Source organism: Opisthocomus hoazin, chromosome 3 (genome assembly GCF_030867145.1).
Source record: "Opisthocomus hoazin isolate bOpiHoa1 chromosome 3, bOpiHoa1.hap1, whole genome shotgun sequence".
In the NCBI taxonomy this organism is placed as follows: domain Eukaryota; kingdom Metazoa; phylum Chordata; class Aves; order Opisthocomiformes; family Opisthocomidae; genus Opisthocomus; species Opisthocomus hoazin.
In genome coordinates, this window is record NC_134416.1 from 61,952,498 (window position 1) to 61,967,066 (window position 14,569).

General features: G+C 46.9%; 1 protein-coding gene across 8 annotated transcripts in view; it reads left to right on the forward strand.

The window, feature by feature from the left end:
- The window catches only part of LDLRAD4 (low density lipoprotein receptor class A domain containing 4), a 303,243-nt gene extending 292,379 nt beyond the window's left edge, over nucleotides 1–10,864 (forward strand). For all 8 annotated transcript variants that reach the window (XM_075416511.1, XM_075416513.1, XM_075416514.1 and 5 more), the window contains one exon: nucleotides 557–10,864. In XM_075416511.1, the coding sequence (XP_075272626.1) occupies nucleotides 557–1,099 (543 nt within the window). In that variant the 3' untranslated portion in view covers nucleotides 1,100–10,864. The remainder of the gene's footprint in view (nucleotides 1–556) is intronic.
- The last annotated feature ends 3,705 nt before the right edge of the window (nucleotides 10,865–14,569 follow it).

Here is a 14,569-nt window from a genome sequence, read left to right on the forward strand (position 1 = left end):
CCGCGGAGGCTGGGTTCTGGCTGAGAGCGGAAGGGGAGGAGGACACCTGATACGCTCTGGTAGTGAAGGCGTGAGTTATGCTGGGCCTTTACAAAACGGACTAAAATGACCACCTGAATTCTTTGGTGATGCAGGGTATTACGTTAACTCCGAGTAGGGCGTGGGGCTGAGACTGCAGCTGGAATTCAGTACTGGACGTTCTCATAGAACTAATGAATTGTCAAGACTAGAGAGAAAGTGTTTCCTATGTAAAGAAACAGAGTCGTTTTCTCTCGACTCTGCATGTTTTGATGTCAGGAGGAGCTGTGTGGGGTCTTGATCTTCCTTTGTGAAGCTGTTCTCAAGTATCTTGTGTTAGATCCTTCCTGCAACTCCTACCTCCTCTTTTCACATGCATGTGTGTGGGAGCGCGTGCACGCAGGATCTCGTGGCTTTAATCTCTAAGACAGGTGGCAAAGAGAAGCATTTTCCATTCTGTCAGTTCCTCGTAAATATGGAGGAGCGCCCACAGCGCTGTGCTCAGAGGTGGGGTCACATGTCTCTCTTCCTGTTGCAGATCATGTATGCTCCAAGGTCCAGGGACAGGTTTACCGCCCCGTCTTTTATGCAGCGGGACCGTTTCAGTCGCTTCCAGCCCACCTACCCTTACATGCAGCATGAGATCGACCTTCCCCCGACCATCTCCCTCTCGGACGGGGAGGAGCCGCCGCCATACCAAGGCCCGTGCACCCTGCAGCTCCGGGACCCCGAACAGCAGATGGAGCTCAACCGGGAATCCGTCAGGGCACCGCCCAACCGAACCATTTTTGATAGCGACTTGATAGACATCTCGATGTACAATGGGGGCCCCTGCCCACCAAGCAGCAACTCGGGCATAAGTGCAACCAACTACAGCAGCAACGGAAGGATGGAAGGACCCCCCCCGACGTACAGCGAGGTCATGGGGCATTACCCAGGCTCCTCTTTTTTCCATCACCAGCACAGCAACGCACCTCCTTCCTCGCAGAGGGGGAGCAGACTTCACTTTCAGCAGAACAATTCAGAGAGCACAATAGTCCCCAGCAAAGGCCAAGACCGGAAACCGGGAAACCTGGTCTAAGCTGCTCGCCCAGGCGCGTTGGAACTGAAGACGAGAGATTCAAGTGGGGTGGTGGAGGAAGACCCCCGTGCTCTGGTGCACAGTGTTGTTGCGTTTCACGTGGTACAACTTAGTAAAACCAAACGTGCAAACCAGTTCTTTGTTTCTGATTCCTTTCAGGGGAATTGCATGCAAAGCAGATCGAAAGAAATACAAACTTCCATTCTGTTTGTCTACGAGCAGTGTTTCAGGGGAGAGGGGGGGGATATATTATTTTTTTTTAATAAACTATTTCAATTATTTAATTCTAAAAGTTAACTTAGCACAGAAATGAGGCTTGTACAGCCTGTTTTATACTCACTGAATGGCAGAAGGAAGAAAAGGTGGTTTTGCTAGATAAATGGGGGAAGAATTGGCCAGTTTGCTTTTTTTTTTTCTCCCAGGGTGTGGATTTTTTTTGTTTGTTTTTTAATATGAAACAAAATTCCTGTTTTGTGTGCCAAGGTATAAAGTTGAGAACTTAGATGAATGCAAGGAATTAATTTGTGTTGTGATAAATGTGTTTTAAAAAGTTGCACTATCTTAATGTTTTAAGAAAAATATATATGAGGGAACTGTTGTATGTGAAGTTCTTCTATATGTTGTCTTTTCACCTGTGGAATAACGATAGAGCCCCAGAAGTAATCTGGAGGAGTTTGCCCCCTTCCCCCCGGGTTTGTTAGAAAAAGGGGCCAGGACTTAGCCTAACATCTCTTGACTTTCACAAATCAAGAAATACAGGGACACTTGTCTTTGCAATAATTTGCATTCAAATAGCAGTGCATCAATGAAGTGTCTTGGAGACTTTTGGATGGAAGAAGGCAAATATGAAATCCCAGCATTTTCTATCACTTAGGGTTTAGCTGTTTTGCAGTGTAGACTGTTTGTTTCGTAAACGGCAAAACAAAATCCAGCTGTGTTAATTTGTATCGATTCTAACGAAGTGCTGCCATTCTTTTCCTTTCCATAATGCAGTATCGCCAGTACTTAACGGTTTTAGAGATTTTTTGTCCTCACTGTAGCCTGAAATGTATTTAGTCACATATCATGACGTTATGCAATAAATTGTTTAAAACCGCAAGGTGGGTTTTCTCCCCTGCAGTGCTGTTAAATACGCGGGACTCTGTTGTGCTTTTCGCTCTCCGTTTCATCCTGCAGATGCTGACATTCAGTCCTGGGGCTCCCTCGGGCTGAGGCGGGTGGGCCTCTGTGGCCAGAGCCCCCGGTGCCGCATCCGCAGCCGTGCCGAGAGTGCTCCCGGCAGCGGTGCTGGCTTCTGCGGCGTTGCTGGCAGCGCTGTGGGAGCGCCGGCCGTTCTCGCCGCCCACCGGTTTGCTCTGGGCCGCGCTGCGGAAACCCTCCTGCCTGCCCGTCGCTCCTCGTGGGCGGAGGCGGCTCACGTGCCAGCCGAGCGTCCAGAAGCCTGCATTTTGCCGTGCTGGTCTCAAGAGTAGTTGGGAGACATTACCCGCCTGTGAAGCGGCACGTGGGGTGTTTCTTCCCGGGCTGTTCCTGCGTGGAAGCAGACGCAGTGCTGGAAGGCCGTTGGCAAATGGTGGCAGTGGCATCGCGAGCACATGAAAAAGCACAACTTGCACTTAAAATGCATTTTGGAAATGGACTTAAAGTAAGAACCTTTAGAGTCATAGCTTGAATAGTTTCTAATACATATGTGCGTGGGTGGGTGTCATAGACCTTTTCACTTTGAGATCTTTCACTTTTTTCTATGTCCTGAAGCCTTGTGCTTGGTTTTGGGCAGCGGCCACCGAGTGCCCTGAGCGCGCTGCAGAGGGGTTCTGGGCCCTGGTGCCCGGTCCCATGGCGGGAGGCTGGATTTCTGCAGGACTGCTGTGCACCGGCGGCTCCGAGAGCTGCGGTGCATCTTTGATCTATGCAGAGTTTTAATGCCAAAACAGTATGCCTGTCTGTCTGTGTGTTTTATGGGCCTCAGTGTAGACTGTTTTCTTCATAAGGTAATTTTGGTTTTATTCTAGTCTGGATCATGTTTGTTTAACTGTTAGTCTGAATACGCAGCTTCACATGTAATTGGTTTTTGGTCTGAGTCATGCTGGTAATGCAGAGTAAAGCTGCCTTTTAATCTGTGTGTTATTTGAAGGGAGAGGTAGAGATTGTATGATGGGATTCGCTTGTTATTTTTTCCTCCACTCAGACTCACAGGACAGGTGTTTAGGAGATGACTAGGTGGCTGTCAGTCAGCTGGGACTCTTTTCGTGTCTGGTTCCTGGGAATAAAAGCTGTGAAATTAGATTTTTGCAAACAACCTATGAACATCATTCTTAGTTGAGAAAAAATACCCCGAACAAACAGAAGACAAAACCAGAAAATGTTTGGTTTGGTCTTCAGTGACTTGTTTTCCTTCAGAAGTGAGCTTTTAAGTCAGAGAATGTGTGTGCCTACACAGATAACTGTGCTGTTGCCTAAACGAGGATTATTGAGCCGAGAAGCTGTTAGGCGAGAACAGCTGGAGCTCAGGTGGCGCGGCAGAGCACGCCTGGCCTGGGCCAGTTGAGTACCAGCTTTACCCCATGCACAGATCTTGGCGAAGTGAGCCTTGAAGTTGCCTTCAAAGGCACCTCTTGAGAACATGCTTTCTTTGAAGGCAGCCCTTCGCCATCTTTTGCCATCTCTGCATGCCAGTGAATTTATGGTCTTCCCATCAACGTTGTCCAGTATGATACGTGCACTGTTTGTTGTCTCTTAATTTTTCTTGACTGAGGAAATTTTTCTTTGCCTGGAAAACGTAACCTGTTCCAGTTCTGTAGAAAAGATTTGTTTAAAAAGAACTTAGTATTTGCTCACCTAATGGTTGCATTTCCTCTTGCATCTTTGCCTTCTTGTTGTATTCTGCTGTCCAAAGCTGATCTGCAGCTGGTATACCTGTCAGCCGTGAGAGTGTACTCACCTGTTGCTTGCTATGGGTGAGCTTGCAATCTGCTGCTTGTGTTTTGGGGCCTCTTACAGAAGTAAATATGGTATTTTCTGATGAGTATTAGTGATCTCCAGTAGGGGTGCCATCAATAGTACAGCGTTGCGACAGTGTGTGTGTTCTCCGTTTTTTATTTTGTGGCAGTGAGAGAGAATATGCCCTTGCTAACTAAACAGAACGGTAAAAGAAGAAATATCAGAATTAGATAGCACTGTCGATCTTTACAGGCTTAGAAATTGGCAATCACTGAAGATAAATAATTCTATGAAGCATTTATGGAAAAATCCCTTTGAAAATACCCATAGTGAATAAACTGTATTCCACGACCACTCAGATGAAGCTTTGTACATTATAAAAGATTTCTGCAAACATTGTAGAGTTAATAATGAGGATTATACCTCCACACTGGTGTTTAGGTTTATGTGTGTCATGCACAAACCCCACATAATATGTTGGTGGAGTTTTCTATGTGATGGATCACGTTAGCTTGAATTCTGGTTGCATCTCCTGACTTCTGCCTGTCTTCCCAAAATTCAGTCCAGTGATGTCCCCGCTTTAGAAATTTTCAAGTTAAAAGGTTTTTTTTTTTTAAGTATTTAAGAAATAAAGCATTATGATCTCTATCCTACCACAGAGGTTAATTTTTCCCTTGTGTAGCTTGGCATGGCTCCTTTCCTCAGTGCTAAATATGTCCCATCTTTGATGTTTTCCTGTGATCTTGCAGGGCTAGAAAAGGCAGGGGGGTTAGCAACAGAATAGAGGTTTCTCTCCCGGTGTCCCGGCAGAGCACTCATCACTTAGCTCTAATTCTGGATGTACATTTAGCCTGACTGTGGTCGGGTTCATCTCAGTGCTGTACAAGCAGGTTCTGCGTATGTGACACTGCTTGAAAGATGATGCGAGTGAGGAATGCGAAGACGAGTGCCCAGGGAACGGAGCAGTGCTCAGGTCCCTTTCTTGGAGTGTGTGGCAGGGGCAGGATTCACGGTACTTTGCGTAACAGGTTGGTTTTGTCAGGGAGGACCTACCTGAGCGACTCCCAGTCTTGTCACTGATGAACTCTGCACTTAACCCAGTCTCGGTCTGCCGTGACTTCATTACAGCGTGCTTTTTCCTTCCAAGTACGAGAACGCAGATGCGTGCCCCACGTACAAGTTCTTGATGGCGAGCGAGGAAGTTAGTTATGTTCCTGCAGGCGTGGAATCTGCAGGGACCATGGGTCAAGCTGTGCTTCACTTGGTTTTTTATTACTGCTTGCCCACTTCTGCCACGCATTTGTCCCAGCTGGAACTGCTTCTGTTACCCCAAATCTCGGAATTTTTGTGTTGCAGAAATGTTAGGGGAAAAAAAAAAAAAAGTCACTGAGGTGGTTCCCCCACCCCCAGGGCAAGGAGTGAAATGACTTTGTTTCCGAAAGAACGCACTTTTCTTTCAGTAGGGGAGAAAGCCTTGTCCTGCTGGGGATTCCTGCGCGTAGGCTGCCTGGAATGGCACGCTCTGAAGCGGTCGTTTCTCACTAAGCCGGGTAGGGAGATACCGGACCTTAAAACTGACACTCTAGTCTGTAAGGAGTGTTGGAATGGTTTGGAGAAGATTGATTACTAACCTTGCTCTGACTCTGAGCCCTCAGCGCCCATGGTAACTGAGGTAACCTGATGTCATAGGCAAAGAAAGAGAAAATAGTATGCTGGTGAAAATAGATTGGCTCCAAAATTGTTCTTTGCTTTTTTTTTTTCCCCCTTTTCTATTTTTTTCCTGCCCCCAAGGATAAACAATAGGCTTACTCATACATTTGAAGGTATTTAGGATTATTCTCTCTGGTCATTACCACCATTAAGTCATGTCCATACACATGTGTGCGTATACGTGCCTTCATGCAAACTTGTGACCATATCCTCCCCCTTGATTATCTCTATGTTCGTTACTGTTCCGTAGTCACCTTCCAGCAGTGCTAAATGGCCCTGTACTGTGCTCTCGGGAGCAATGACAGGTCAGCTGTCAAACAGCCGGGCGCATGCGGAGATTTGCTTTTCAGTCCTGTCGGTGTCACGGCCCTGTCGTTATCCGTAGGGGAGCTTCTTGCCACGCAGATTCCTGCCCCTGACCTGGTGCATCTTCCGTCCATCAGCCCTCTGCTTTCGGGTGAGCTTTGAAAAATCCTCGTGCTTTTGGGACAGCCCTAACGTAGACCTCGTGCGCTGACGTACAGGAGGGAGATTGGCTCCAGGTACTCTCCATCTCGAAAGCGTGCTTTTTCAAACCGAGCTGATGCTGAGAACCAAGTGATCCATTTGTGCAGTGGGTTCAGGTGAAGGCTGGCTTTTGATTGCTACTTTGCTCTTTGGATAAAGGCTGTTGCAAACAATTTAATTATGCATACCTGGTCTTTTCCCACACTGTGTTGCCTGCTTGCCAACCAGTGCGATTACAACTATTCTCCTGAAGTAGCCCCAGATGTTTCAGTTGTTTAAATCCCTGGTAAGAGGCACTGTTACGGAATGGTCTGAGACCTGCAGAGGCCTTTTAGAGCGTGGAACAGTCCCTGTGAGGATGTGTTGAGCTTACAGAGGTTTCCCGTCTGAAGGCTCTGTTCTGTGTGTTTTGTTAGGAAATTGAAGTTTGAAGTTTTGAGAGTGGCCCAGTTGAAGATGTTGGTTGGTAAGATTTTTAATTTTTTGTGACTCTTAATACGTTGTTCACCAGTCTGTCCTAGTTCATCAGAGGTGTAAGTAACCTTTGGACCCACCTCCGATTGCCATCGCTGTGCTGGCAAAAGCTCCACTGGGCACACTTGCACCAGCAAAAAAGAGTCATTTTCTTGGTGCAGCGTCGCTTGGGGAATTAGCAGGAGCTGCACCGCTAAGTTCGGCCTCCAGAGCCAATGTAAGACCTGCGCTGCCCCTTCCCAGCAAACGCAAGCGTAGGAGATGGTTTCGAACCAGCGCTCTACCGTGCCGGCGAGTGCCACAGACACGCAGTGGAGGAGTCTGTTGGTGTTTCCTTCAGATCGCAACTATTTGCATTAAATGTGTTTAAGGGCCGCTAATGCCATTTTTGTAACGACTCACTGCATTTCTCCTGCTTTTGGAAGGGAAAAACCAAGGACGGTTTTGTGCTGAGGAGTGCTGCAAACTCTCCTGGCTCGCTCTTCTGCCTTGCTGTCGTCTCTTCCCTTTCTAGACCCAGCACAAGCAACCTGGGTATTGCTAGCATCACTTTCCTGCTACGAAAGAGCTTACCTTTTGAGGTTGGTTAACAAGAAACAAACAAACTTGTAACCTAGATACTTCCCCCTTCCCTCCGACAGCCATGTAATTTACTGCCAGAGATGACTCTGTCGTTTCTTTGCTGTATTGCTGCTGCTGCTGTTCTAAATGGTTTGGTGTGCGGGCTTTCTGAAGCAACATGGCGTGTGTAGGACCTCCCAGGTGACGAAGCTGCCTCTCTCCTTCTTCCTTTCCTTCCTTTCTCCCCTTGGTTTGTGCTCTCGCGGTAGATGCGTCTGTGTTAGATGCAGTTCTGAGGAGGTTTGCATGTCAGTAGTTTGTAAGCAGCTGAGGTGCCTCATGTTCGGGTCTGAGCAGATAGGAATCCCCTTGCAGTCGAGAGGGCTTGATCCAAAGCCCGGTGAAGTTGGTCAGAGGGCTCTTGCCAACTTCAGGGGGCCTTGGATCAGGCCTCACGCTCCCACCTTTGTTGTGCCTCACTTAAAATGGTGCTTTTTGAGTTGTCTGTCTTTTTTGCTGTTTTGTTTTGTTTTTTTATTTCCTTTGTATGGTGTTGTGTATAACTTGAATATATTATGCACATATCCTACCCAATGGGTAGAACAAACAAACATACGAAAACAAATAGATGTTGTTAATACTGTAAAATAATGTATAGATGATACCAATTTTAACACAAACAAAAAAAATGGCATAGACTTTGTGAATACCAACTTCTGTGCTTGGTCCTTTTTGTAAGAAAATCTGCACATGAATGCATACAAATGACAAAAAGTCTATGTATTTTATTTTCCTATTAAATATCAATATAATATCATAAGGGAAAAAGTTTGAACAAATCCTTTTTGACCAGCCTGTGTATAGCGATTGGTCGTTTGATGCATCTTTGCTGTGAAGTTTTGTTTTTGTTTATTTTACGTGTCACTTTAAGAAAAACGAGAAAACACAAAGCAAACAAAACCTCCACAGCTTTAACCTTGCAACTAGATGCTTTTTGTATTTGTTGTTGCCTTGCTATTGCCGAGTTGGACCAGTATTAGTTACCACTTCTCCAGCAGATATTTATTATTTTCCTTGATTAACTTTTTTTAAAAAAAAAAACCCAAACCCTTAGAAATGGGCTAAAGCCTCCCAAATCTTTTTATCCACATCCTAGATTTGAATTGAAGCTCAGACGAGTGGGACCCGACCCAAACCACCCCTGCAAAATGAAAGCTGGGCCGACGAGCGTTTTGTGACGGTGACCGGCCCTTGCCCTGTGCCCACCGGCTGGTCCTGCGGCGTGGCGTGCGCCGGGGACTCCCCGGTGCCCTGAGTGGCTGCGGGGCTGCGAGCCGTCAGGGCAGGCGGGAAGAGCTGTGGTCGGCGGCGAGCTGAGCGCAGGGCTCGAGCGTGAGCTGTGAGCTGGCAGCGCTACTGCTCTGCGGGCCCCTGGCAGCAGTGGCTTAGCCCGGGTTCGTGTTTAAGGTTGTGGAGAAATGCCTAAACCTCTTCAGGCCTGGCGCGGGAAGCAGTGTGGGAAGCAAATGGACCCTTGAACTTTCCGCCGGGCTCCCTGGGAGGTTTGGTTCTCCCCCGATGTCTCCGTGCGCTTGGCCGTCCGTCCCCATGCCCTGCGCATTTGGTCGTCCGTCCCCGTGCCCCGCGGGCTCTTTGGTAAAGCAGATACCCCAGGAAAACGCCACATGAAGTTCCAGTGTAGAGATTGCAGATGCTGTACTTATTTTTCTAAACTGTTTGTTCTATCCCAGGACAGTAGGTGATACGGCAGTTTATTGGTCCGAGACAGACTCGTCCTCTCACAGGCGGATACTGATGAATCTGTCATAGATACTCGTGTCGATATGCAGCTTTTTTATGCTTGTCAGGCTTTAACTGCAGATGTAGGGTAGCACTGTGTTGGGATACGTTTGGGATGGCTTTTTTGTTTGGTTTTTCAGTTGACTAGCTGAACGCTGCGCCAAAACTCGGGGCCTCTGCCAGGGCCCAGTGAAGTCAATGGTGAGGCTTCCTCTGGTTTGGGGGGGCTTCCAGCCCGGTCTCTCACGCTCGAGGATGGTGCTGTGGGGCACAGCCCTTCACGGCTTCTCTGTCGACCTGAAACTTCAGCTACACGCGTGTCTCTAAATACCTTTCTAAAAGCCCTCCCAGGAGTCCTGTGTCTGCGTGTCAATCATGGTTGGTTTCGGTTTTTTCTTTTGAAGAAGTGTGGAAGTTTCTTTCACGGCCAGTTCTGCACCATCGAGCCCTTACGGGTGGCTTGTATCCACCCCTCTGTGTATTGGGCTGGTTTATGCGTCAGCGCGTACCATAGGGAAACACGCAGGTTTCGTGGCTGTCGTTTGTTAACTCATTTGTCGTTCGTCGGGGCATGGAGTGAGTGTTTCAGAAGGACGCCTCGCCCGGCCACCATCGCCCTTCTGTTTGCGCCGCAGTGCCGCTTCTGTGCACGAAGGGCGAAAAACAAACGCAAAACCCCAGGCCTTGACTAGGAAGACTCTGTACGGAGCAAACTTCCCGCCGGAGGCATCTCGGGTAGGATTTAGCAGAACAAAACTTGCATGTTGAGTGGACCAAACGAGGGCGCATCCCCTTTCAGAGGCACTCGTTTGCTGTGAAGCTGCAGCGGAAGGAGCAGGCTGGCTATGAAGTGTATTCACAGCTGTGTTCACGCTTTTTCCGTTTACCGCAAAGCACAGCAGGCAGCCACGATTTTAAAAGAAGTATGAGCAGAAGTTGTGAGAGCCTCGGGCATCATAGACCTGGACAGAAAAATCATCATAATAAAAAAACCTAATATTCTTTAACAAAGCGTTTCTACTGATAGTACAAAGACTGCGTAAGTGTCGATAGGGGTTTTATCTTTGTCCAGCTATCAGCTGCCCAGCGCTGCTGTGCTCAGAGCGTTTCGCGATGGTATGTACACCAGTCAGGCTGTTACACGTAAAATTAACCATCAAATCCCTGTTTTTAGAGCGTTGACCATCTCTTTGTTGTTTCTTGCTAGTTATTTTACAGTGTAAAATGCTTTATTGCTGTATGGATTTTTTTTTTGTATTTCCAGCATTGTGGCTTCTCAAGATCACGTTTTCAACACGTCTGTTACTTTTGTCCGCTTTGTTTCGAGCTATTCTGAAGTATGTACAGCGCTATCAACACTATTTAATCTTTCCTTTAAATTTCGTTGTTGTAAAAACAAAGCTCTTAAAAACAGTAAGTCTTCTTACAACTGTACTGGAACTTCTCAATAGCTGTTCATGCGACGCTATGACAAACCTGGCTTGCTTTAATTTTTTGTTTTAAACGTTATTTTCCTTTTAACACAATTAATTTGTTGCTTTTTTCCCCACCATAACTCCCAGTTATATACAGGAAAAGATTTCAGCTGTGGTGTATCTGACTTTTAATTGAGCAAATGGTGATGTCCTAGTTTTTAGACCTAAGGTCTGTTTATTGCAATACTTTTAAAGGAAGATGTTGCTCTAAGTGCTGTTGTTAGTTTTAAATACAGATTTTATGCTTGTTCTTAATATGCTGTGGTTAAACCATGGCACAAAATTATTAAAAATCATGAAATGCATTTGTCTCCTGTTGAATTTATTTTCTCTTTGAAGTGAAAAAACCAAAACCAAACAGGTGAGACACTGGAGCGGCCTTCTGTAAAACGAGTGCCTGTCTTTTTCCCATGCTGGTTTGCAGCCGGCAGTTGGGCAGCTGCTCAGTGAGGAGTCGGAGGGTGGCCTCGATCCTTGAGGCGTGTGGGAGGGCCCTGGGAAGCGGGTGCCTGCTGAGGGGTTTCTGTCACTGTTCTGACCCCCAGCCTTTGGCGATTAATACCAGGGTGGTTTTGGGTGTTCCTGCCGTAGGGTGGGCCGTTGCAGGAGGCCGCTGCGCTGGAGCACCCGCCTGTCGCCCACTGTAGTTAAGTCTGGGCACTTCATCTGAGCCACTCGTGATTTCAGCTCCTGGAAGGTGACCACCCCACCTCAGCCGCATTCGAAGCAGTGGGTGCTGGCAGCTGCCTCGGGCACATCAGTGCTGGCTGGGGGTAAGCAGCGGCCCCAAATCACGGAGCTGCAAAAGTTGGTTAAAAAATGACCATACAAGATAGGGCTTGTGGGAGGGGGCAGCACGACCGGGTTTAAGAAACCTGGGGCACGCTTTGGCCCGTGCTTAAAGCAAGAGCAGCTGCGGTCCAGTATCGGGGGAGGAGAGGCGTGATGCAGTTGGTAAGAGACTAGACAAAAGGGGGCCGTGAAAGACGCTTTTCTTTGTTAACAGAGATCTTGGCAAGGTAGATCAACCTATCCATGGCTGGCACCTGTCACTTTGCTGTACGAAAGTTCAACGAAATTAGGAAAGATTTTTTTCTTTTTTTTTTTTACAGAGCAGTTTGTTTATGTGTAAGTATAAAGCGATGCTTTACTGAGTGTGATTATTTATGAAATTCTCTGGTGGTATGTTTTACACCTGTGCCTGTGCTGGCTGGAGCTTTCTCGCAGGTCGTCTCAAGAAAGAGAGGTCTGCTGCGGGAGCTGCAGTCCCAGCCTGTTCCCGACACCCTGCTGACAGAGCGGCCTTGATGTGAGCAGGTAGGAACCAGCGGGCGTTCCCCTTGCTGCTGCTCTTTTCGAATGGCTTGGTTCCTTAAAAGTTGCAATACTTATTTTCTGGTTCAAAAGTAACCCCTTTCTTTTCCTGTAACCACCCTGAGTTAGCGGTCCCCATCTACAGCATTTTAATTAGTACTTAGAAAATCGCTTGTTCCTCAGTCCTTAGAAGCGCTCCAAACCTCCAAGCTTCTGCTCCTCCTCTGCTGTCTGAACCCTGAACTCCCTGGAAACTGCATTTTTTTGAGCCTGCTTTGATCTTTTACTTAATCTGGTTTTAATTGTATTTATATTTGTTTTATAATATGCCATTCTGTTTGATTGTGTTTTAATATCTCTGCCAGTGGTTGCAACTCAGAACTCGGCTGTAAATGGGATGTCTCATCTCAGTAGGGTTACTTTTTCCTGTTAAAAGATTAATATGGTGGCTGCTGCAGTCCTGTGAAACCTCTAGGTCTGGCTTCCAGGCTCCCAGCAGTATTGCGTCTCATTACAAACACCCTGTTTTTAACACTCCAAACCCTTTTCTTCCAAAGACCACTCTATAATGAGAGTTCGTTACTTAGACAAAAATTAATTAGGCTTCTCTCATTATCACTGTTTTGATCAGTTGTGCTTTAAATGAGTTCTGATTAAAATGCACATTTTAAAACCCTTACTGCTGAATCCTGCTGTAATGGCTTGCTTCTACTGGGGCAATGCCCTGCTTTTGTGCAGTTTTTATTGTGCCGCTTTTACAGAAGTCTAGCACTGTATTAGGACAAAAACTTGAAATTTTTTTTTGTGCTTGTTTTCTACTTTTTTTTTTTCCCCAGACTGACTGCCAAGTGATTGCTCCTGAGAGTAGGGATTAGAGCTGAGATACTGAATTATTCTGCGTGTGGTGAAACCGATGAGTTGAGTTTCTCAGTATCCTGTACGGTCAGTCAGTAATGCTACTTGTCCCCAGAATGTTTCAAAGCGTAAGGGAGAAGCTATGTGCTGTACTTGCTGCTGTTTAGGTGCCTGTTTCTGCTTACCTTAGGTGTTCCAAGTTGCCCTGAATATATTATTTAAGTTGGCAGGACTACGTGATCTCTCTCAGTGCTGTCTGTCAGGTGCTAAGCCAAAGGCAGCGTTGCTGGGATGCCAGTGGACGTCCTATGTCCTAACTAACCAACTAACCACAACTAGAGGGGGGTGTATTAGAGGCTTGCTCTCCTTAATAAAGGGGCTAATATGTAAACCAGAAGCTGCTTGCTGTAAAATATTTTGTACCCTTTAATGGTTCCCACTATGAAGCGCTTTGCAGAACAGTAGCAGAAAGGTGCTAATGCTATTTTAAAGACAAGGGAACGTGCGTTAAGGGCTTGGCGGGCCTCGGCGCAGTCTGTGGCAGTGCTGGGAATAACCCTCCCATCGCCACCGTTCCCCGTACCCCCGCCTGCGAGGCGCAGTTTCTCCCCACTCACCTCTAATGCGCAGGTACCGCTGTTGGTCTGTGTCTGGCCGACCATTGCAGGGGTTTCAGCAAGCAGCCGGAAGGCAGCCACCCCTCCTCCAGAGAGAGAGAGGGCATCTATTTCATGGAGGCCAAAATGCCATCCTTGAACTCCAGAAGGTCCCTTCAGTGCCAGCCCCAGATCACTCCAGATTAATTTAACATTTGCAGACATTACAGTGATTGACAGTTGAGTTGAGTGGAAAATTCCCATTTAATCCCACTCTGTGTGCCACAGACATGGGCTCAGACAGCTTGACCTACATTTAACCCTGGGCAGCAAGAAACTCGGAGGGGAGAAAAAGTACTTTTCATCTCCAAGCAGTGAGAATGTTCCAGCTTATTACACGTCCCTGTATGCATACACCCATAATTGTCTTACAAGCTGAGCCAGGTTTGCCCTAGCTGGCTTTACTTGGGGAAGAAGCCATACAAGTCAAATATAAAAGCACGAATGTGCTTGCATAGCTGTTCAGCAGGGTTTATGGCAACAGCAAAATGTACAGGAGCTAGTTCTCTTCCTGACAATGGGGTTAGGATTGTAAGTGCTATAAAATTTGCTTACAGCTGCAAACTGTACAGCTCTCAGGGGAAAAAGCTGATGAGCTGGTGACTTTCGCTAATGTTTTGTCAGGAAAAGCCCAACAGGTAAGGCTTGGCTGGCTGACTGCAAAGTCAGTCTGGTTCCTTTGGCCCCCTTCGTCCTGCAGATCGAGGGCGCTGATAGTTACTTTAACTATTTGTTTTGGATGGTTGCTGGCGCAGTATGAGGTGTCACAGCTTCTCAGCGAGAGGTGCATTGGCCCACATTAAAAGCCCTATGGCTGAGTGATAACTACATTAGCTACTCAACATGCAAGCCCTCTCACCTTTTAAAATTATGCTGTATATGCTGCTGATGTTATACCTGTAGATAAGAAAATACGCATGCTAGCTCCAGCCATATGCTAGGGGAAAAAGGCACTTCACTGTAAAATTATGCTCTGTCAGGAAAATGGTATCAGGTACACTAAAATTACCACCTGACAGTAACACAGAACAAATAAAGTGCTTGTTTGTAGTAAAACCGTCTTCACGAGTAAATCGTGCCACTGTAGTTTAAGGGCTGCTTGTGCACTGGCAGTTTGCCTTTCTTTTTCCTTAAAGCAGATGATGGGCCGTATGCAGGTATGTACTGTGCAGAGATGT